At 35.8% G+C, this 24,564-nt stretch overlaps 2 protein-coding genes across 5 annotated transcripts in view; both read right to left on the bottom strand.

Moving 5' to 3' along the window:
• Positions 1-24,564, bottom strand: part of LOC120780327 (mitochondrial import inner membrane translocase subunit Tim17-A) — a 78,614-nt gene that overhangs the window by 14,059 nt on the left and 39,991 nt on the right. Inside the window, exon 4 of one of the 2 annotated variants that reach the window (XM_040112621.1) lies at positions 16,558-16,604. The exons of the other annotated variant lie outside the window; for it this stretch is intronic. Coding sequence (XP_039968555.1) covers positions 16,573-16,604 — 32 coding nt within the window. The 3' untranslated portion in view covers positions 16,558-16,572. Of the gene's footprint in view, positions 1-16,557; positions 16,605-24,564 lie in introns of those variants that run through there. 2 annotated transcript variants of the gene reach the window in all.
• Positions 12,652-15,013, bottom strand: LOC120780326 (putative nuclease HARBI1). 3 transcript variants are annotated; one of them, XM_040112618.1, is made up of 4 exons: positions 13,864-15,013; positions 13,360-13,799; positions 13,146-13,290; positions 12,652-13,086 (listed from the first exon to the last, which is right to left on the bottom strand). In XM_040112618.1, the coding sequence occupies exons 2-4, from the start codon at positions 13,660-13,662 to the stop codon at positions 12,716-12,718; spliced, it is 819 nt and encodes a 272-aa protein (XP_039968552.1). In that variant the 5' UTR covers positions 13,663-13,799; positions 13,864-15,013; the 3' UTR covers positions 12,652-12,715. The 3 variants fall into 3 exon arrangements, with proteins under 3 accessions (XP_039968552.1, XP_039968553.1, XP_039968551.1); XM_040112619.1 differs by lacking the exon at positions 13,864-15,013 and having other exon boundaries at positions 13,360-13,546; positions 13,621-13,629; XM_040112617.1 differs by having other exon boundaries at positions 13,360-15,013.

Here is a 24,564-nt window from a genome sequence, read left to right as displayed (position 1 = left end):
TGTAATAACGTTCCTGTTGTGATGAATTTATTAAATTTCGAATATGATCCAAGTCACCGGCAACTGTTTATTGACTCTTCAAAAACTATGTAGTTTGAAAGCAGTGTTACTGCATAACGGAAACAAACTTCCTTCTGTGCCGATTGCTCATGGTTTTAATATGAAAGAGACTTACGAAAATATGAGATTTATACTTGAAGAAATTTAATACAGTAAACACGCTTAGAAAATTTGTGGTGATTTTAAAGTACTTTTACTTGGACTACAGCTTGGTTATACGAAATTTTGCTGTTTTATTTGAGAATGGGACAGTAGAGACAGGAAAAGTCACTATACAAAGAAAGTGTAGCTCAAGCATGAATCACTAACTCCAGGCCAAAAAAATGATCCTCTAGTGAACCTTGATGGATAAAAGCTTTGAAGAAAAACTGAATGATCAGGAAAAACTCGCCTGGAAATGTTTTGTGAATGTTGTTCAAAATTTTCTAGGTAACCATAAAGCGAAAAATTACAAAGATTAATTAAATGAACTTATGATATCATTTAAAGCTTTGGGGTGTAATATGTCCTTGAAAATACATATGCTGGACTCTCATATGGACGAACAAGGTGAGAAGTTCCATAAAGACATTTCCTTAAGGGGGGGTAAGGTTTGTTTCGTCGAAAAAAGACCTTTTTTCGTGTTTTTTTTTAATTATTGCTGTAGGTTTATTTTACTTATTATTTTATGAAAGTACAACATTTGAAGAATACTTAAAAAAAGTTTTATCGAAAAATAGCAAGGAATAACGGATTTATAGGCGAAATGCTTTCTTTAGTTTATTAGTTTATCTTTCAATTGACGTCGAGTTTTTTTTAATTTTTCAATTTTTGTTATCATTTTCAAGCCAAAATGACGATTTTAGACGAAAAAATCGACTTATTTGTCATTGTAAAATTCTTAGAAATTAAAATTTTTGGAAAAAACTCGACGTCATTCGAGAGCTACATATATGTAAAATATTTGTACAAAACTTCTAAACGACCGATGCAGTAGTTTTTTCTGTAGGCTGGTCACCGACTTTAAAAATGACATATTTGGGAAAATCGATTCAAAGTTTTGTACACTCTGCGCAGGTAGCTAGAAGGCGCGCAAGCCTAAGTTAGAGGTACCGTTATTCAACCTGCTGTAACTTCGTTAGTTTTTCTCCGAATAACCTAAAACTTTAACACAATATTCTTGAGATGTTGATGGTTCAGAAAAAAAAATAAAAAAAAATGGAAAAAAAAAGTTGTCAAACCTTACCCCCCCGCCCCCTTAATGGAGAAGGGAAATGGAGTCCAGGAATGCTAGCAGACTATTGTTGGAGACTTAAAAGGGACCTACCGGAAGCCAAATATTCAAGAAAACCATAAGTATCTATTAGATATTAGGAAATAATTCTGTAAGTGTGACTGAATTTTATACTTTTTACGAAAATATATCTTTGGATGTCACAAGAAAACATGATGTGTATATTTTTTTTCATTGATATATTATTATTTGGTGGCCCTAGTATATTCAAAATATGATATAAATTTTCTTGTGACAAAAAAAAATTACAAATTTGTTGACCAGTGTAATTCAACACTGGACTCTGATCTACTTATGTACCTAACGAAGAGCCAAATGAAGACGTTGAAATTAGGGCCTTTAACGATAGAGGTATGACAGCACCTAAAACTGAACTCAAAAGACATATGTATGTACTTGTGTCCATACATACATACATAAACAGAATCGAGATTACTCGCCTTTTCCCAGATGCTATAAGTGTATCCACCTGGGTCACATGGCGCGTAATTGCTTCACCTCGACAGGCAGATCTACTAATTGTACACGTTGTGGAACCGCGAAACATTTAGCAAAGGTATGCACAAACGTTCCGAGCTGCATGCTCTGCAAAGGGGAACACTCAGTATTGAGCACCACCTGCCCCAAGTACCTGGAGATGATGAAAACCCTAAGAAAATGAAGATTATACAGCTAAATTTAAATCATTGCGCAGCAGCACAGGATTTGCTAGATCAGACAATTATAGAAGAGAATATTGATGTCGCCATACTAAGTGAATAATATTCCCAGCGTCCGAAAAGCGCGTGGATTGCAGACAAAACCGGTAAGGCAGCAATATGGCCCTGCAAAGGACAACCTTTTAAGACTTGCTCCAGAGAAGCTCATAACTGTTCACATGGGCGAATATACAGGTGATATATTTTGTAGGTTTCTATACTCGTCCCCGCGCAGCAATCATAGAATTTTTTTTTGCAATATCTTTTTTATTTATTGAATCTGTATTTTGTTTTAAAAGCATAACAATTAGTACCAAATGTACCAAAGCATTAGCCAAAGGGTTTGGGTGATCTCGGAGTTTAGATATACATACATATATTTAATTCTGCTGTCTTCTACTTCCTTCTTTACCATAGAAATACCAAGGTCTTTATGGATATTTTCATTACGCATGTACCATGGTGTACACGTGATTGTTCTAAGCAGTTTTGATTGGAACCTTTGTATTATATCAATATTAGTTGCACAGGTCGTACCCCATAGTTGAATGCCATACATCCAAATCGGCTTTATGACAGCATTATATAAAAGCACTTTGTTGTCTAGGCTAAGTTTGGAGTTTTTATTTAAAAGTCAATTTAAATTTGCAGCTCTTATCTTCATGCAAGTTATTTTACTAGATATATGTTTTCTCCACGTAAGTCTTCTATCCATGTGAATACCAAGATAAGTTACTTCGTTCGCTTGGGGTACTAAAATGTTGTTAATTTTTACTGCCGTATACATTTTAGGTCTTAGCGAAAATGTAACATGCTTACACTTTTGTTCATTCACATTTATACGCCAGTTGGCTAGCCGTTCTTCGATAGACCTTAAGTGCTTGGCTAATATTCATGATGCTATTATGTGGCATTTGTTACGGCTCACTAAAGCTGTGTCATCCGCAAAAGTTGAAGTTAATACATTATTAGCTGTTGGAAGATCTGCCGTATATATGATGTATAGAGTTGGGCCTAAAACACTGCCTTGTGGTACACCAGCCCTTATCTGTCGTTCATCAGATATGAAATCTCCCACTTTTACCACACATTTTCTATTTTTTAAATAAGGCTCCAATGTTTTATACAATTCAAAGGGTAGAATGTTTTTAATCTCATACAAAAGGCCTTCATGTCACACCTTATCAAACGCCTGAACCACGTCTAGAAATAAAGCTGAACAGTACTCTCTGTGCTCAAATGCTGTTCTTATTTCGTTAGTAATTCTATTTACTTGCACTATCGTGCTATGTTTTGGACGAAACCCGAATTGGTGCGTTGGTATTATATTATTTTCGTGGAGGAAAGGAGACATCTTTGATAGTAACACTTTTTCAAATATTTTAGAAAGACAGGGTAGAAGACTGATTGGTCTGTATGAAGACGGCTGTGTTAAGTCTTTCCCAGGTTTATCTATCAAGACAATCAGCGACTTTTTCCAGGAATTAGGATAGTATCCGAGATTAAGGATTGCACTGAAGAGCAAAGAGAGCACTTCTATAGCAATATTTGGTAACTCAATTAGCATTTTTGGGGTAATATTATCATGTCCTGGTGACTTTTTTGGTTTAAGTTATTTTATTATTCTAATAATTTTAGAAGGTGAAGTCTTAAAAGACTCAAGTGACTCTTTAACTGTGTTGGGTAAGCTGGACAACTCGAAGTGGTTCTTTGGGCAATTTGGTTGAAATACCTTTTCTAGGTGATTTACAAAACAATTAGCATTTTCCTCGTCACTTCCAGCCCAATTTCGACCTATGTCTCGTATAGGTATGTTGAAGTTAGTTGGTGGCTTTAGGGACTTTTGGGCTTTCCAAAGAGAATTTTGCTTGCTTGAATATGGACACAGCTTCTTTATATACATTTTCGGTATTGAATTCTTCCTCACGTTTAAGCTCTTTTTTAATTTACGTGCAGCTGATTTCAATTGAAGCTTAGTGGAATGGAAGCGATTTATCTGCCATTCACGCCTTGCACGCCTTGCACGCCTTTTTCTCATTTACAAGCTTTTCTATTTCTCTGTTCGTAATTTTTCTGGCACCAGGCGGCTAATAGTTTTTGTTTGGTGTTGCTAAGACAGCTTCGCTAGTTATTATATCATTGAGTTCTTCCATGCTTTCGTCAATATCTCTTCCGGTATTTATTTTGTACTCAACATTAATGTGGCTTCATCTTCTTAATTTGCGTAGACACCGCTTACGCGATTATAGCCGAGTTAACAACAGCGCACCAGTCGTTTCTTCTTTTCGCTACGTAGCGCAAATTGGATATTCCAAGCGTAGCCAGGTCCAACGGAGTGGAGGTCTTCCTCTGCTTTCCCCGGCGGGTACAGCGTCGAATACTTTCAGAGCTGGAGTGTTTTCGTGGCTACCCACGTATTTTTTATATTTTAGCCAATTCGTTTTATAAGATGTTAGACCCACTTTTGGATCAACAAATATGGGTTGTTCACATAATTTTATTAGTACAGGAGAGTGATCAGAAGATAGATCAGTACATGTATCAGCTGTTATGTGCGATTTATATATATTTTTGGTTACAGCAAAATCAATTAAATCTGGTATTTTTTTACGATCACTAGGCCAATATGTCGGCTTACCAGGAGATATTATGTCAAGTTTATTGTGCTTATTTATAATATTGTGATACAGCTGTCGTCCTTTCGGATTAATTAGCCGTGAGTCCCAATACGTGTGCTTTGCATTGTAATCTCCACCTACTAGAAATCTATGGCCAAGTGTTCCAAAAAAGTCTTTAAATTGGATGTTTGTAATTTTAAACGGAGGTGGGCTGCATATGGCCGTCAGATTTAAATCCCCGCAGCGATTTTTTATAGTTATTGTTGTAGCTTGTAATTGCGCTGTGGCATAAGATTCTAATGTGAGGTGATTTAACCGTTTTCTAACCAACACTGCTGTTCCACCATGTGCCTTTCCATCTGGGTGGTTTGTAACATAGAGTCTAAATCCCGGTATAAAGAAATTGTTTTTGTTCGTAAGATGAGTTTCTGACAATAGCATTATGTCAATATTATTTTCATCCAGAAATCTAATAAGTTCCAATTTATGACAATAAACAAATGTTCAATACACTGATTTTTTACTTTAAAAAGTTTGCAACATTTGATTTTGTGATTTGATTATCTCTTGAATCATATTTTGCATTGAAGCCATAAATTGTGTCATACATTGGGTAAGGTTGAAAATCATAGTTTCAACGCTTCCATTTGATTGGTTTTGGGGCAATTGCATTTATGTAGTATTGCCTTTCACCACGTTTGCATAGCTCCCTTGAGTAGCATTGTCTTTAAGATTTACTGGTTTTGAAATATGGACGGGTATTTTAATATTTTCATTAGATGGAATATTCATCATTTGGTTACGACGTGCTTGGATGGCCTGTGACAACTTCGATTTCAAATCTTTGTATAGTTTGCAACCCCTGTAGTTAGCAGTATGATTTCCTCCACAATTGCTGCATTTTTTATTTAAATCCTCTTTTTTAAGAGTACATTTTGAAGTAGGATGTAGATCACCACACACTACACAGACACTTCGTAGAGTATAATATGCTTTCGTGTGTCCATACTCTTGGCAGTTTGTACATTGTACTGTTCTATTCAATTCTATTTTGAACATGGGTTGTGGGACTTTGTTCCTGATAAAAATATTTACTACTGATTTAATGCTAATACCACCTTATTCTAGTGCTTCTTTAACGTCGTTAGAGTCTACCGAAGACTCTATACCTTTTATGACAACTAGGCCTTTTGAGCTCTTCAGTTGGTAAGAGTAGTAATTCCTGTTATTATTTGACAAGTATTTTACAACATCCATCAAACTTTTTTTTAGTGTATGTTTGATTTTTTGTTTCATCTATGTTACCTTTTTTCAAGGGCACAATGTGAAAATTGTTTGCGCCTATAATATTGCTCATTTTGGAAACAAGCGCATTTGAGCAATGCTCACGCAAAAATGTAGATTGCAGGAGGTTTGGCATTCACGACCGTGGTGGTACCCTTTGCTTCGTCGTTAGGCCCTTGCTTAATAAGGCAAATCTGTTGCCATTAAGAATTTCTGGCTTTTTACTGTTTGGCGTGCCTGCTTGAAATTTTTTGGTATTGACCGCTGTTTTAATAGGACTCAATTTCCTTTTTACATTAATGTAGCGATCAATACCAGTCTGAACTGATGGCCCTTTTTTGCTTGGTACATTCTCACCTTGCATTTTATTTTCCTTCGCTGTCCGCGTGCTTGCTGGTACCTGCATAGCGGCTGCTGTCAGTGGATTTGTTGTTGCCCGATTGCTGTTCATCTGATCGCTGCGATGACTCATCATCGCCGTTACATTTTTTTTTACCAGGAGTTGCATTTGTTGGCTCGACAAAGCTGAAGTAGGCATTTAAGGAATGCCTACGGTTTTGCGGGTGAGGCTACGAAGCACTCATTATTGTTTGTTTTTTTGTTTTATATATTGTTTTGTGGGGATGGGGGGATATTGAGTTGCTTCGTTTCAGTATCTCTTTTCACTGCTTATTCCTCTCAAATGCGTGCACGGATTTTTTTTGATTTATATAGCACGGATAGCCTATGAATTAAACTTTGGTTTAAATGTAAATTTATTGTTAAATGTTAATTTGTTTTTTAGATATAAGTAAGCAAAAAACGCACATTTTCACATTTGCTCAAACAATGGCTCTCTTCTTTTGAAGTTTTTGTTGCACTGCTTGCAAAAAATTTAACCAATTTAACACACACACACATGCTTTGAAATATATTTAATTGAATTAATAATAAATTATGAATTTTAAGTTGCAATTTTATGTACAATTTAATAAATAAAACAGCTTTCAATTACGTGGTATACTGTTCCTTGAAATGTAAGCAAAATTACTGAATATGAACTGTCAAACGACGAAGAAAATAAGCACAAAAGGAAAACAGTAATAACCCAACGAATCAAAATGGTAGGTCTTACATACATTTGGGTTACTTTACATAGGACTCGTTTCGGATCGATGGTTGAAAGTATTAACATATGTGAAAAGGGGTGCGGTGGGGTGGGTGGATCCTTAGGGCCACGCTCAATTAAGGTTATACTATATATATATATATATATTTTAATAATGGGGTAATACGTTAGTATTATAGAAAAAATGTTGATAGGGTTACTTCTGTATTAACGGTATATTGATTTCAATGGAATTCAAATTTTTATTATACTATATTCGCGTGCCTTAATTAAAACCAGTGTGTTTTCGCAATTGGAAATTTTTAATATAAGTAAATAAAATAACTGCTTTCAAACTTTATAATGATGTCAAATAACCAATCAGGTAAATATAATACGTTATTTAGCTCTCTGAAAAGTGGGCAATATATTACGTCCATATAACGAAAATTTGGAATAAAAAATCGCGCGATTTTCGCCTGCGGCGCTTTTCAGTGGGAAGGGTGCTATTATTCAAAAGCTCCATTCATTACCTTTCAAATGAGGGGGGTAGCAAGCCCCCAGCCCCTCCCCCTTTGCGCAAAACCTCTTCAAAAAGGGATACTGGAACGAATATTCCCCGTTTTTCGCACTATTTGTTAATGTTTATTATTAATAGTTTGTGTGCACTGTTTTTTTATTTGTTTGTTTGTTTTTATTTATTATTATTGTTTGCTTACTTTTTGCAAAAATCAGAATCACGGAGCGGATTCAAAAACACGTCCGTACACCTTGAACACTTGTTGTTATTTTTCTCTTAAGACTGTCTTTAGAAACCAGAGGCAAAACACCGATTGTAATAGCGGGTGATTTTAATGCATGGTCAACTGCATGAGGCAGCAGATGTACAAACCATCGCGGGCGGCTAACTCAAGAATTCCTCAATCAAACGAACCGAACAATAATAAACAGTGTGGAACGCAAAACACTTACCAAAAAGCAAATAAAGGATCCATAATAGATATTATGTTTGCAAATGATTCGCTCAGCAGTCATACATATTAAGTGGGCGGTGTCCCCATATACATACATAAATAGTGACCATATGGCGATTATAGCTTAAATTTCGTACTTCCGAGAGCCGGAAACCCTTAGCAGAAACACTTCCCGAAAGCGAAGCTGGAAGCAACAGGAGTTCGATTCAGACCTGTTTAAGGTAGTCTGGAGTACATCAAAGACATCAGGTGACGACGCCGCCCACTTGGTATCGGCAGTGCGAAAGGAACTGGTCACAGTATGCGATGCAACAATGCGCAGTTGTGATGTGTTCACAACAAAATTTCCACGATGAGAAAGCTTTGTGTTCTCAGCCAGACGGTGTACAGCGTAACCCGGGTGAAGCGAACGAAAATCGCCTAAGAGAAGAATTTAAAAGCCACAAGAAGCTCCTGAAGTCGGCTATTACCCGGAGCAAAAAATTATGTTTTGAGAAGCTCTGTGAAGAAGCAAATAAGCAGCAGCAATCGAAAGATGCATATTTTATTGGAAAAGTCGTCGAAACATTATTCCCGAAACACGACCAGATTTCATATGCCAAGCGACGAAACGAATCTGCAGTTTCACCCCCGTTAGTCACGGAAGAAGAGCTATTGGTCATAGAAAAGAAAATCAAAAACACCAAAGCGCCTGTATTGAACTATTCGCTAAAATGTACGACGCGTGTATAAAGGAAGAGGTATTCCCCGACGCGTGGAAAGTACAGCGATTGTTCTGCTCCCAAAACCAAAGAAACCACCTGATAACCCTTCATCGTACCGGCCACTGTGTATGCTCGACACTATTGGTAAAGTGTACGAAGGTGTAATAAAAAACCGCTGGGAGCTAGCAATCCAGAAAGTCGACAGATTATCAGAGAGACAATACGACTATAAAAAATAGATCCTCTATTGACGCACTACGAGAAGTCGTCGATATTGCGAAATTTGCAGTAAGTGGCAAAAGATTGAAAGGTGGCACCAAAAAGTCCAGCGCGCTGATTACCCTGGATGTCAAGAATGCGTTCAACACGGCAAAACGCGCACACATAATCAACACCCTGGATGAAATACGAGCTCCTAAATACCTCATAAACATTATATTGAGCGATTTTAAAAACAGAAGGCTGTTTATTGATACAGACGAAGGTACCTAGAGCTACTCTACCTCGAGTGCAGTTTTATGGTAGTAAAAAATAAATGCAATGAGTGTTTAAATGGTTCTCTTCTGTGAATTCGAGTAATAAGTGCGTTCCGGACTATATCAACCGACGCTGTTGAAGTATTAGCCAGCTTGCCGCCCATTGACATCGAGGGAGATAAACTTGAGCGTTTATATTATCAATCAGCGCCTAAAACAGTATCGGCAAAAACAGAGGAGGGGAACAAGAGCATTAAAATGAAGCAAGAGGTGGAATACCTCATCCAAAGTGCGCTGGGCCCATCGATTTATACCGGACATCCACTCATGGATAGACAGACGACATGGAGACCTAGATTTCCATCTGACGCAAATATTTAATGGACATGGGTGCTTTACAAGCTACCTTTTCAGATGGTATGTACTATTTTATTGCTCTCAATTTTCAAATACAAAAAAAAACTAAAAACCACACTCAATGGTAGTTTTACGGTCGATAATTTAACAGCACTCATGTGCCAGTCGACTGGTAAATGGAAAGCTGTCAGCGAAGCGTCAGCATCCGTAATGACAAAACTGAGACGTTTTCAACACATTAGACGTCCGTCAGACCGCACAATAGAAGATACTTAAATGTGTCCCTCCCACGAAGTAATACTTAGCCGGTGGTTCCGTGAGAGAGTCTTGAGTTGGTTAGGTTTAGAGGATTAAAGTTCCGCACTCCGGCTTTGATTCTTGCCCCAACCATAATAAAAAAGAGACATATTACATGCAATGTGCATACAATAATAATAAAAAGCATATAGGAATTGTAAAATAAATGGGTAAACACAAGTCACAAATTTATACTTTAAAAACCAAAATCAGAAAATATTAAACACACACACACACATGCATTGAATTGTACACTTAAAAACAACCCTATGTAGCATAAAACATATACAGTGTCGGACAAAACATATTGAAGTGATGGCTATGAAAGCTAAAAACATCGTATACTCCAAATAACAAATTTGTATATGAAAAAAGTACTTAATAGTTTAGATTTTATACGAAAGAAATTACAAGTACCCAATATTTATTGAGACAAAACATATTTAACTAGTCGCAGTTTTTCGAGAAAAGGGTCGAAATCCCGTTATTTTCTGAGGATTTTGTATTCACTACGCAATTTAAACAACGACATCTTTTTAGTTTAATGAACTGTCTTAATATAAAAAGTTGTGACGCGATTAAAGTTCTAAGCTACAACTCGACATGACGATTTAAAAATTTTAGAGAACTATAAAAGTATCAATATAAGTGGCAGCGAGCGTGATTTAAGCCTTAAATGTGAAAGTTAGCAGCTGTTCTGTACAAAGAAGAGCGTATGCAGGTAAGCTAACAAGTTATAGGGCAGCTAAAAAACTTTCCTCTGAAGAATCAACAATCAATTGACATTATTGTTTGGGGATGTTTTTCCGGGGTTGGTGTTGGGCCTCTTTATGGAATAAATAACATAATGGATCGATTCATATACAAGAATATCCATGAGAACGTGGTGCTTTCCCATGCCGATGTGAATGTGCCACTTTCATGGACGTTCCAACTCAACAACGACCCAAAGTACAAGTCTAAACCAGTGGTGAATTGGATCGTAGCTCAAAATATTAAATACTAAAATGACCAGCTCAATCGCTGGATCTGAATCCTATTGAAAATCTTTGATAATAAATAGAAGGATAGACAGAGAAGGAGTGAATGGAGGTAAAAACAACTTGTTCGAAGCTGCAAAACGAACCAGCTTTCCACAATAAGTTATTAACATTATCATATATTCTATGCTAAATAGATGCAGTAATTAAAAATAATGGTTATGCTATAAAATATTAAAAAAACAATAATTATTCCAATATGTTTTGTCGCACAGAATATTGAAGATGTTAATTTTTTTCGTATAAAATGGCATGGAGTCAAATAATTTCTAGGGATTGGTATGTTTTCATAAAATAAATAGTTATTCTTCAAATCTGAGGGATTTGTTTATATTTAAAATGATAATTATGAGAATAGGAAATGATAATGTAATTCGTAGGTATGAGTCCAATATGGTATGTCCGACACTGATTTTATATACGTACAAACATAAACACACACACATATTTTCAGTTATATAAGATAAGATAGTATATAAAAAAAAGAAAATACAAAATAAATTAGAATGAAATAATTCTCCCTCGATGCAAGTCACTCCTTGCCGTCCACCAGCGGTAAGGTAAAGAATAAAACTTCAAAAATTATTTATTTTAAACAAAATTAAATATTATTGCAACGTTTTGGACCAGTTGAAAGAAAAAATTTTTGAAAAAGATCCGGTTTGCAGAAGAAAAAAATCCTTTTTCAAGAGCATTTTAACAATGGCTAATGCTGGTATTGTCACTAGCGAAGCGAATGAAATTTTAGGCGAATTTCGCTATTTCGAATTGCGAGTAGCGAGCGCAGAGTAAATTCGCCACGAAGTGGCGAAAGATCTAGCGAAAATGAATATTTGGCGAACGTTTATTTGATACGAGAATCTGATTAAAAATGGAGAAAACGTTAGTAAAATTTTAAAAATTTTTTTATTGTATTTAATTCATTACGAATTGAATTATTTTCAGAATAAAACGAACTACTCAAAAGCAATTTGAGGTATTGGTGAAGTTGATGGAAGGAAATCCTGAGTTAGCCAGAGGAATGGCGCCGTTTGGCTCAACAAAAAAAAATAGGATGGAGTTGTGGGAAGCAATTGCTTCAGAGTTAAACCATAACGGCCCTCCAATACGTTGTGGCAGCGAATGGAATAAGGTAAGAATAAACAATTTTGATTGCATATATGTACATATCTGTATTAATTTGTATATTTCTTAGGATTGGTTGGACTATTAATTAAAATTAAAAAGGAAAATTGCAGATGATCGAAAGGAGATTGCAGTTGCAGGTGAAGGACCATACAACCAACGGAGTTTAACGCCTTTGGAGCAGGCCGTGGACGAGCTGCTCAGCTTGCAGCAGGCAGTGAATCCAAGCGGAGCCGCATTTGGTAGCACTACACCAGCACCTGCATATTTAGAAGAAGAAAATCTGGAAGATGTCGAGGTGCAGCCTGAACAGGCTGGAAATGTTAGCATTTCGTCTAGGCAGACACCTACAAGCAGAGTGGAGGAGCGCGAAAATTTGCGTATGAAGGCTTTGGAGAAACAAGCGGAAACGCAAGAAAGCATTGTCGGTATTATGCAAAATATTAATTCTGTGTGTAATGAAATTTCTAGATACAACAGAAAAATTTACGAATTAAAAAAAGAAAAATTGGCGCTTTATAAAATGAAAGAAGAAAGAAAGAAGGAAGAAAATCAAGAAAAAAAATAGGCGACATAAAGAAAAAATTGAAATAAAACTAAAAGAATTAGAATTAAAAAAATTGAAATACTCAAAATAAAAAAAACGTATTTCCTGCAATTCAAAATTAATTTCAGTTATTTTATTGTAGTTATGTTACATATATTTTAGGGATGCAACTATACTATGACAATGCATTCGCAATTTGTCTTCGGCGATGATCTGCTGCTGTTCCACTGAAATTTCCTTCAACTGGTTCCAGTGGTACTACCACATCAACAAAAGTTTCTTCTTCAGGATCATTCACATTATATTGTTTGCAAATATTGTGTAAAGCACAACAAACATTTACAATAACAGTTGCTTTACTAGGAGGATATCGTAGTTTACGTTCACCTAGTATACAACGAAAACGGCATTTCAGCACTCCAATTGTCCGTTCAACTACGTTCCTTGCCTTTGCATGTTTTTTATTAAAATTTGATTCCACTGTTCCTGGTAAAGCGTTTCGGAAAGGCGTCCATAGATACTCGTGTAGTGGATAACCAGAATCACCTATAATATATTTAATTTTAGTATTTATGTATGTACATACACATATAAATTGTAGTTACCTAAGTAAACCGAATTATGATCTCCTCTTTGGTATGTTTGCTCCAGATATGTTTTTAAAGCGCTATTGTTCCACACAAATGAGTCGTGGCTAGATCCTCCATATCTTGCATCAACACACCGTATAACCATATCCTGATCGCATGCCTGATACAAATTAATTTTTTAGGACGAAATAATAATAAGTAATAATTTATTTATTTAGTTGTTAATTACAATCATCGCATTTATGCTGTAAAATCCTTTTCTATTCACATATAAGTGCTTGTTCTCACATGGAGCAATAATTGCAACATGGGTTCCATCAACGCAACCAACCACATTTGGAATTCCTGATCTGGTGAAAAATTTCCTTCTTGTTGTTCGTTTCTGCTCTTCAGTTATGTCTGTTTTGATCCAGACACTGCACAGAGTGGATTCCAATATTGAAAACATTTCCTTAAAAATCAACGAAACACTGGGCTGTGCAATACCTACATAGTTGGAAATCATTTCCCACTGTTTGCTGATAGCTCCCATGAGCCAAAAATCTGAGAACGCAGCACAATTTCAACATCGGCGATATTGACGACGATAGGTTAGTCGGACATTTTTCCTTTATGCTGTCTAGCACATACATAAATGTATCCCTACTTAACCGAAAGTTTTCTTTAAATCTGTTAATAAAAACTTATGTGACGTGATATTTGTTTATGCACTTTTATAGCAATAGATACTTACAACAATGAAGAAAGTTCCATGGGATTAGAGTGATCTCTGATGAACCGTCGGTGCCTAAGTAGCTTCGCTGTTGTCCTTTCAACATAACTGTCTTCAAAATATAAATCGACGTTGTTAAACATTTTTATTCACTTTTTTAAAATCACGGTAAAATTTCAAAACACACAATAACGAATAAGAGGATAATAAAATTCCAAAACAATAACAATAATACGTCAAATATGTCAATTTCAGTAGAACTCGTGTGACATTTCTCAATTATTTTAGTATGGCAACAAAACAGTTGAGCGAATATGTTCATTCGCCAGTCACAATATGAACCTGGCGAATTTTCGCCTAAAATATTCAACTCGCCAATGCATTCGCTTCGCCAGTGACAATACCAGCATATAATTCATGAATTAAAGTTCGAATTGTTGGAGCATCCACCAGATTTGGCTCCCACCGACTTCCTTTTATTTCCAGAACTCAAAAAAATTATGCGTGGCAAGCGTTTTTCATGAAATGATCATTATCACTTCAGGGATGGGGTCCACAGAATGCAGTATCATTGGAGCAAGTGTATTAATGTTCAGGGAGATTATACTGAATAATAAAGTATAGTTTGAATTCTTTTTCTTATCAAACGAAAAAAATATTTTAACAACCTGGTACTTGGTTGCCTATCCCTTGTTATCTAGAACAGCCTGTAAGCGCTTTGGGACAGATTTGACAAACCTCTGGCTTTACAGAATTCCAATAAAGCCTCCTTTAGCTGATCTAAGGTGTTAAACTTTTGCCGATACTCTTCTAACTAATTCCTCCCACAAATGCTCGATTACATTGAGGTCAGGTCTCTGCGCTGGTGTTTGCATTAGTTTGGGGCAGTTGTGTATCAACCAAAGCTTCCCAACGCCCGATGTGTTCTTTGGGTCGTTGTCTTGATAGAAAGCAAACTTTTCCGCACGTTGCTTTACATTTTCTTTTAGAACATTAAGATAGCCAATTTGTTCATTTTACAATCAATAGAATGCAATTGCCTACTCCAGCACTTGACATGCAGCCCCAAACCATAACAGAGCCCCTCCGTGCTTTACTGTGACTTTTGCATTTGTATAAACAAATTCGGCATTTGGTTTACACTACACACACATTTTGCCATCTGGTTCATGCAAATTAAATTTGCTTTCATCAGTGAATAAACCTTAACTTGAAAAGTATCAAAATAAATGTATTTTGAAATAAAAAAAAATGTGAAGCTACCTTATTTCAAAAATCTTCTGATTTTAATAAATACTCCTTAGCGTATTTCAACCTTTTGTTTTTATTCTGAAGGCTAATGTAAGGTTTTTTTTTGGAACTCTACCATGGTAATCGTATTTGTGCAACGTATTTCGAAACAGACATCTTTTCTACTTTGAGTAAAAGGATCATTTGCGACTTCCTTTATTATATAACGCTCTTCGCACACTGATAATATTTCTTCTTAGCTTCTATTGACCAATCTGAACTCACCATGGAATCTTTTCCTGGCTCATGGAACCTTTTCTTCACATGGACTGTGGATTTGCTCTTCCTACCAACTCAACGATTTTACGTATTTAGGTTAGGCTTAAGTACTAACAGCTGATTCTTGTTTTGATTTGTTTTGAATTTTCAGTTATTTGAAGAGCCAACATTAACTTTTTATTTTAAAATTGGTAAAACTTCTACCGAAACGTTTCAATTGATGAAACAAGTTTATGGCGATGATTGCCTTTCCCGCAACAGAGTTCACGTTTTCAGAGTGGTCGTGAGGACATGAATAACGATCAACATGTGGGACAATCAAACTCCGTGATCACCGGAAACTCAATCGAAACTGTGTGTGACTTCATCAAAAATCAGCCGAAATCATGATTGAAATTCATGGAAATGGAATTGAACATCTCCAAAATATCAATTTATTGCATTTCGGTTTGTTCCGCACAAATTGACTGACGACCAAAAATTGCTCAGAATCCAACATTCGAAGGACATCATTAAAGAGGTCAAAAAGTACAAAAACTTCCTTTACAATATTGTGACTGGTGGCGAAACGTGGTGCTTCCAATATGATCCCGAAACGAAACGCCAGAGTGCTGGGGTCGAATCGTTACATTCGTCACGTAAAAGCCTGTATTTCGTATTATGACGTACGTGATCATAACGCTTCTATCGTGATCTGGCATGATGACATACGTGAACGAGTATATAAACGTATCCGTTCGTTCGCATCGTCGTTCGAACGCGAACTACCAATCGTAATAGCCAAATTTAAGGAAATGTGAGAAAAATTTTTTAAAATTTTAAGTGTTTTATAATTTTTAGTAATAAAGGACATAAACAAGAAAGCAATGAATGGAATATCTCATTAAAAAATAAAAAAAAAAAATATTTATATTAACAAAATTTTTGTATTTTAGTTGACAATAAAATTATTTACAATGGTAAGGACATATACATTTTTTAATTAAATGTATTAAAGAATACTTTATTTGATCTCTTATCGTTTGGTCGATTGCGGTGAAGCGGTTCGTTACCCCAGTGTCCATTTCTTGTGTGTGATAAGAATCGTAATTTTGAGGGTCGCAACTTGTTGTAAATTTTATGCAGATGTTATGTAATGTCTCACAAACGTTAGCAAATCTTCCCCCTTTGTGGGGTGATACCTCCTCTCTTGCCTAAAATCCTAAAATCACCACCGTGTTTTTAAGATTCCGATGCTTTGTTCAACGATACATCTACAAAGAAAATTTTGTAAATGAGGATTCATATTTTTTTTTATACCTACGCTATTTCTACGATCTCTTAACTATCTCCGCACTATTTTTTTACGCCTACAGTGCGCGAACTTTGGTTAGCCGCACATGCTTTTTGGTGGTTTAACATAAGAGTTATTGTCAAAAGTAACTGAATTTAGAATTTTTCAAAATATATCTTTATTGGGAAAGAGAAGAAAAAATATTTTTACATTTCAAATGTATTACAGAAACAAAAAAGTTTAAATATTGAAAATACAACGTAACTATACGCGAACTTTACTTAGCCGCATTACAAAAAAATTAGATAATTAAGAGGTTTTCACAAAATTTTAGCAAATTTTGCGCTCTTAGTACGAAGTTGCACCCCCATTCTTATTAATTACTTGGAAAATTCTGGCTGGGATCGAGTCAGTTAACTTTTGCAGTGTACCTCTATCCAGATCCAGCCACGCCTGCAAAATTGCTGTTTTTAGCTCCTGCGCGGCTAAGTACTGACGCCCATTCGCATACACAGTCCTTGCAATTATGCCCCAAACATTTTCAATGGGGTTTAAATCCGGACTTCGGGCTGGCCATTCTAGCAACGGTATAGAGCGCGAAGCAAAAATTCTTTTGCCTTCTTGGAAACGTGGATGCTGGCATTGTCCTGCTGAATGGTAAACGTAACTTCGACGTTATCCTCCAAATACTCAATGAGCACATCATCCAACATTTCAATATATTTTTCCGAATCCATTTTCGTCGTAATAAAACATAGTTTGAGCTTTCCATGGTAGGAGAACCCACCCCATACCATCACAGATCCACCCCCGAAATTACGGCTCATTCTGGGAGGATTATTTTCGCGCAGATCATGCCAGTAATAACTGAACCCATCAGGTCCGTCTAAATTAAACTTTTTTCATCAGAAAAATAACATCGTGCCAGTAATCGGTCCAACTCATATGCTCCTTCGCAAATTTAAGTCTGGCTACTTTATGGACATGCGTAAGTTGTGGTTTTTTTAATTGCTTTTTCCACTTAATGTATCTGTCTGCAGCCTTCAAAATCTTCTGAACTCTTCTTTTTCCAATTGGGAGATTTAATTTTGCTACTATTTTAGAGGCACTCAAGCGATTTTTAGTAGCTTCTTCTTTAATAATATTAACTTGCCGGCGAGTTATCTTGGTATTCCTCCTTGAATTTTTATTGGATATGCCATATTTATCTCCTAATCTTAGAAAATTTCTCACGACTTTCTCTGATCTTTTGATTTGCCGGCTAATTGCTCTGTTAGAAAGACCATTTTCCTTCAAAATTTTAATTTGTCCCTTTTCCACATCATTTAAAAACTTTTGTCTAGCCATTTCAATCACACTGTTGTAAACTGAATATAATCAAACAGAATAAATAAAAGTGTTAACAAAACTTCACAGAAAAATATTAAAAACACAGAGAACTTACCGCAAAAACGATAAAAATATGACTGCGGCTAACCAAAGTTCGCACCAATTGTCAGACAATATTCAGATTTTGCTATTTTAGTACCGTTATGCTCTTGTTTTTATATGCATGCTTACTTTATATGTATATTACCTAGCAACTATTGTTTACAAAAACAAAAATATTAAAACTGTCGCGTGTACAGTTATTTTCTTTATAATTCAAGAGTGCGGCTAACCAAAATTCGCGCACTGTATCACTTTCACTAGAGCTCAAATAAAAAAACACAGTTGGATTCATTTTGATATTTCTGATTAACTTCTGTTAGTTTATTGAAAATTTCGCAACAGTTTTGACAGTTCCACATCTATTGTAGCCTAAAAATACGATCCAAAGCAATGTGGAATTTAAAAACTATTGTGAATTAAAAATACATTACGATCCGTTTGCTATCGTATGTCATAATGCCAATCACCGCATACGATTGACGTATCACGTAATTTTCTTTCGTATGTTTGCCGATCCGTGCACGGATGTAACGATTCGACCTCTGAATGGAAGGCACCGGACGAGCTGAAACCCAAAAAATCGCGCATGGAGAAGTCAAAAGTGAAGACAATGCCGATTTGTTTTTATGATTCCAAGAGTATTGTCTACAAAGAATTTGTTCCACTCGGCTAAAACGTTAATGCGGTATTGTACCTTGGAGTTTTGAAGCGTTTGGTGCGCCGTATTCGACGTGTTCGGCCCGAATATCGCGAAGATGAAAGTTGGCGTATGTTGCACGATAATGCGCCGTCTCACCGATCGACGATTGTGACCGATTATTTGACCAAAAATCACATTTTAACCATCAACCATCAGTCACTCACCGTATTCACCTAATATGGCACCGTGCGACTTCTTCTTTTTGTAAAAAATGTATCTGCCCATGAAAGGAAAGCAATATGCAGACGTAGAGGTCATTCAAAGCGCTTGCAACGGCATACTGGCGGTCATACCGGTCAACGAGCTAAAACACTCTTTCGACATGCTTTTGGACCGTGCAAAAAGCTGTATTGAAGCAGGAGACTATTTTGAATAAAATAAAATGATTTTGCCGAAAAACCCATTTGTTATTTTTTTTTAAAGTCCTGTTTACTTTGGAACGCACTTTGTAAAAAATTTAGTTACTTATGATTTTCTACTCAAATTTACAGTTATCATAATATATATATGTTGTCCGATTATACGATGGACCCACGGTATATTTAAGGCATGGAAGTCCTTAAATAAAAAAAATGGTGCAGAACAAATCCAAAACTAGAGCAACCGAAGGAAAAATTATTAATATTGTCTTAGTATACCTAAATTCACAAAATGGTTGATATGTTTTCTGCGTAACAACTTCAGATCACGTCTCACGTTCTTCTGGCTGGAGACGCAGAAGGGATCTATAATGGATAATTCTTGAACGTATTCACATGTTGTTGCGAATTTTTTATGTAACGACAAAAATTAATTAATTATGTGTCGTCTGCCATTACGCTGTTTTATTTCATTAACATATTTTCAAACTTAGATATAAAAAGAAAAACATTTTTTTACACTCTACCTTTGATATATGCTTGAATGTTTTTCTCACAATACAAGTAGTTTAAGTATTTTTCTGTCAGTTCCTATTAAAAACTATTTTGCACTTTAGGGGTTTGATTGCCTGAAAGGCATATTTTGTAGTTGTTTTAATCTATATCTATTTTTCGCTGCTTGTATTTAATGTACCTTAAAAGCACGATTTTTAGGTTTTTTAACTCAAATTCAAAAAACGAGTTTGTAGATGAAAATAATTAATTAATTAATCAACCGAAACCCTATAAAGTGCCATAAGCACTAAATTACGATATAAAAATGTAATTTGACACAGTGGATCGCAGTTTTTAGGGGCATTTGTGGGGAAAATTTTTTTAAAAAATGGGTGTGGGCCCGCCCACAATTTAAATTTATATCTCCGAAACTAATAAAGCTATAACCAAATGTGCTGAGCACAAATATTATAAGAACCTCTACCGGCAGTGTGAAAATGGATGAAATCGGAAGATAACCCCGCTCACTAAAAACTACTGAAACCGGAATAAATCAATAACAAAATACGCCAGAGACATTAAATTTTACCTCAAAGAAAATTGGACGATGGGCGTGGCACCGCCCATTGGTGAAATCTCATATCTCGGGACCCGTCCCACCGATTTCGTAAATTAGTACGTGGCATGTACATATCTCATAAAACACAAAAGCCACAACAACCAAATTTGCTGAGCACAAATACTATAAAAACCTCTACGGAATAATGTTACTTGGTAACATCACTCAGCTGTTGCGTTGCGTTGTTGCCTCAAAAGTTAACTTAATTCATTGCGAAAAAATACATTTGCTGTCTACTACAAATTAGTTTCTGACAAATTTTTCAAAAGTATTTAATATAACTGAATCAGCTGTTGTGAAACAAAATTTACACCCACTACTGATGTACAGCAAAAAGTATGTTCACAGTTAAGTGTTTTAACGAAGTATCAACTAACGAACTACCAGATTAACAAGTTCGGTCTGAATACCCCTAATGCTTGCCAGTCTGGTACTTCGTTACTCGGTAATCTGTTAATTTTCCAAAAACAAAACGCACGGAAAAAACTACCGAATTAACAAAGCTGGTCTGAATACTCCTAACATTCAAATGATTTTTCAAACGAAATTGTGTTTTTCAAACATACAAATTCAAGGTCAAGGAAATCTCGCTCCAAGCACGTTTAATAGCTGCAGTTTGTTTCCTTATCTTCGTACAAGTATTTCCTCCTTCGTATACCTTCCGTGTTAGCCAGCCCCATACATTTTCAATTACGTTAAGATTGTTGAAAAATCTGCGGAATTGGTCCAAAGAGATTACTTAATTTTGCAAATATGGACTCCGACAATGTTTAAAGCGATCGCCGTTCATCTTCTGATCGATCAAAATTAGGTAAATTGTTCCATAAAACGTGATGACACCCCACACCAAAACTCCACCTTCTCAGCTGTGGTAGCGACTCAGCTATCTTTCCGCAAATCGTGATAATAGTATTGAAAGCCATCAGGACCTACTAAATTAAAACTTTTTCATCAATAAAGACAACTGAACACCAATCATTAAGTCGAGTGTTAGATTGAATAGTCCACGTTATGTATTCTTTCGCGAACCGAAGCCGTTTTTATTTGCCTAATTCATTACGAGAGATTTTTTCTTGATTTATAGACGTTTTAGGAGTACGCTGAATACTTGAAATGCTTGTTTTACTCCGGCTAATTCCTTAATATTAGCTACATACTTAGTCGAATTTGAAGCAATTCTAACAATTTTGCGTACTGATTGTTCAGATAGTGCTTTTTTCCTACGTTTTATCTGTTTGGCAATGTTTCGATTAGATAGTCCGTGTGAGTGAAACAAATATATTTTTTCACGTTCCAATAAGCTCAGAATAGTAGCTTATACCACTTTTATTTTAAATGTAGCTGGAAAACAATTTATTTCTTTATTTTCAATAGAGAAAACTGCACTTGTTTACGCAAGACAAAGAAATGTAAAGTGCGTATATTTCAAAGACCAACCAAAAACGCACGTGATTACAAGAGACATTTTTGAAATCTTCGAATTTACAGTTTTTTCGCAATTCAACCAAACATGAGCAACTTTTTTTCTGACAAGATTCGAACTTTTGATACGAAAGGCATTTTGGACAATATGAACAAGCATGATAAAACATATAAATTTATTAAAAAAAAAAAAAAATTGGTGCGTCTAATCTAGGATCAGCAGTGTGGATCGGCAAAAGGTACAGTAGATAGTAGGTTACCAAAGTGAAATATAAGTCAGCGAAGTGAATAAAATTTTAAAGTTTACATTTTTTTAAACAAAATATTTTTTTATTGAGACCATATTTCAAAGTATCTAATTAAAATAATTTTAAAACAAAAAAGAAGTTCATTGCTTTTATAAAAGGAAAGCATAAAGATATATGTTTGCATGTAGAAAAAATTTGTTATCAAATTGTTTAGTGTCCACAATTTCCGGTTACTAGTTTATCCAATCGTTGTTGCATGGAGTGGAAAAGCTTCAAACACTCATTTTGAGTAAAATTATTCCAAATGTTATAAATAAAGTCCTTCAAATCAGCCAGGTTTTGGGGATTCTCTCAGCTAAATGCATCTAAAGGATTGCCCAAGCATTATCAATTGGTGACAAGTCAGGGCTTTAAGGAGGCCATTTCAATACACTCACATTTTCATTTTGTAGATGTTCTTTGATGACTTTCGCAGTATGAAGGGACGCTGTTCAAAAATGAACATGGACATTCAGTACGCATTATTATTCTTTATAATCGGCGTGCTAGCAACAATCTTCATTTGCTATCGATTGAAAACCAGGCGACGACTACAAGCTGCAGTCACTTTTGCCGCCCGGGAGAATGTTCAAAATTGAACAGGATCATTACTTCAAAAAAGGCGGAATAATTAATATATTTATATTTAGACAATTTTATATTATTTACAAATAAGATAAGAAATATTGTAGCTATTGTAATAAGTTATACAGTCCACTAATAATCATTTCTTTCCCTCTGCAATATGTTCAAATATATTGAACAGGCTTATCTTCGCCAATGCCGAGGCAATACAACACATACATATATATATATTAGTTAAGACAGAAGCAATATAAATAAACAAACACATAAAAATATATGCATATATATGCAGCATACATACATATATGAGGCACGTATGCATTTAAATGCAATACGCATGTACTCAAGATATGTTATATAAACATATCTACTTAGGTTTGGGCAATTGATTACAAATGCACTTGTGCACTTGAAAACAGCCCAAACCATACAACATAAATTGTATGACCACACACGCACACATGTATGGCATTGTATGGTTGAAAACAACCCCATGTGGTGTGCTGTAACATACATACACATACATATATTTAATTAGATAAGATAGTTTTAAAAATTTGTATATAAGCAAAGAAAAATACCAAATAAAATCTGAATGAAAGATTTCTCACTCAACAAAAGATTGTTTTTGAATTCCCCCCACCAGAGGTAAGGTTTACAAAAAGGCTTTGTTGAGATTTAAATAGACGCATTGCCCTGTTGAAGAATGAAATTAGTTTTAATTAGTCGGTGACCCTCGGGGATAGCTTGCTCGTTTAAAATATTTGAACAAGCTGCAGCAGTAACTTTTCCTTCCAGGACTACAATATTTTCAGGGACATTCACAGATAAGCATCCCCAAACCATTAAGCCCTTTTCCACCGACTAACCTGCGGGTGAAGTGCACTTGTATGATAGTTTTTGTTCTGGTGAGCGCCAAGCGTAAACCACACCGTGGGAATAAAGAAGTCTAATAATCGATTCATCAGTTCAAAGCACTTTATGCCAAAAATTTGAATATTGGCTTGGCGCAAGCTGTTACGGACAGTGTGCATTGAGGGGGCTTTCTTGCCTTCTTTTATAAGCTGTGCGCGATTTTTTGGAACTTATTTGAAAGATTCAGAATTGGAAATAACCAAAATTCGTTTACCTACTCTCTCCATTGTAATTTTTGGGCGCCTTATCTCTTTTTCCTGATGACTCGATTTTCTTTGTTGTATACGGCAATAACATTCCATATTCCGACCTGATTTTATTAAATTTGTCAGCAATATAACGCTCTTTATGCAAACTAATTATGACTGAACGCTTTCCATTCGTTTTTTTAAATTCTTCTTCTATTCTTTACTGGCGTAGACACCGATTACGCGATTATAGCAGCGCGACAGTCGTTTCTTCTTTTCGCAAGGTGACGCCAAATGGAGATTCCAAGCGGTCCTTCCACCGGAGTGGAGGTCTTCCTCTTCTTCAGCTTACCCGACGGGTATTGCGTTGAATACTTTCAGATCTGGAGTGTTTTCGTCCATACGTACAACATGACCTAGCCACCGCAGCCGCCGTCTTTTAATTTGCTGGATTATGTCAATGTCGTCGCATATCTCATAGAACTCATCGTTCCATCGAATGCGATATTCGCCGTGGCCAAAGCGCAAAGGATTATAAATTCTTCGCAGAACCTTTCTCTCGAAAACTCCTAAGGCCGACTAATCAGATGTTGCCGTCGTCCATGCGTCTGCACCATATAGCAAGACGGGAATAATGTGTGACTTATAGAGATTTGGTTTTAGAGAGGACTTTACTTCTCAATTGCTTACTCAGTCCAAAGTAGCACCTGTATATATTAAATATTTCGAGCTCGCCTGACCTTCTAGGGTAGTATCCCTCCTTAGACGATACTGCACGATTTTGTCGGTCGTGGTCCACTCTCTATGAGTCGTAAGTGTGTAGAACTGGCTGTCATGGGAATTTCTTAAATTCCAATTGTTGGACACGCTTTCGTCCGACCATATTTTACATAGAAGCTGATGCATGCTCCTTATCAATTCTTCGCCGCCGTGGTTGAA

This window comes from Bactrocera tryoni, unplaced genomic scaffold (genome assembly GCF_016617805.1).
Source record: "Bactrocera tryoni isolate S06 unplaced genomic scaffold, CSIRO_BtryS06_freeze2 scaffold_25, whole genome shotgun sequence".
Classification (NCBI taxonomy): Eukaryota; Metazoa; Arthropoda; class Insecta; order Diptera; family Tephritidae; genus Bactrocera; species Bactrocera tryoni.
This window is presented reverse-complemented; position numbering and strand designations above follow the sequence as displayed.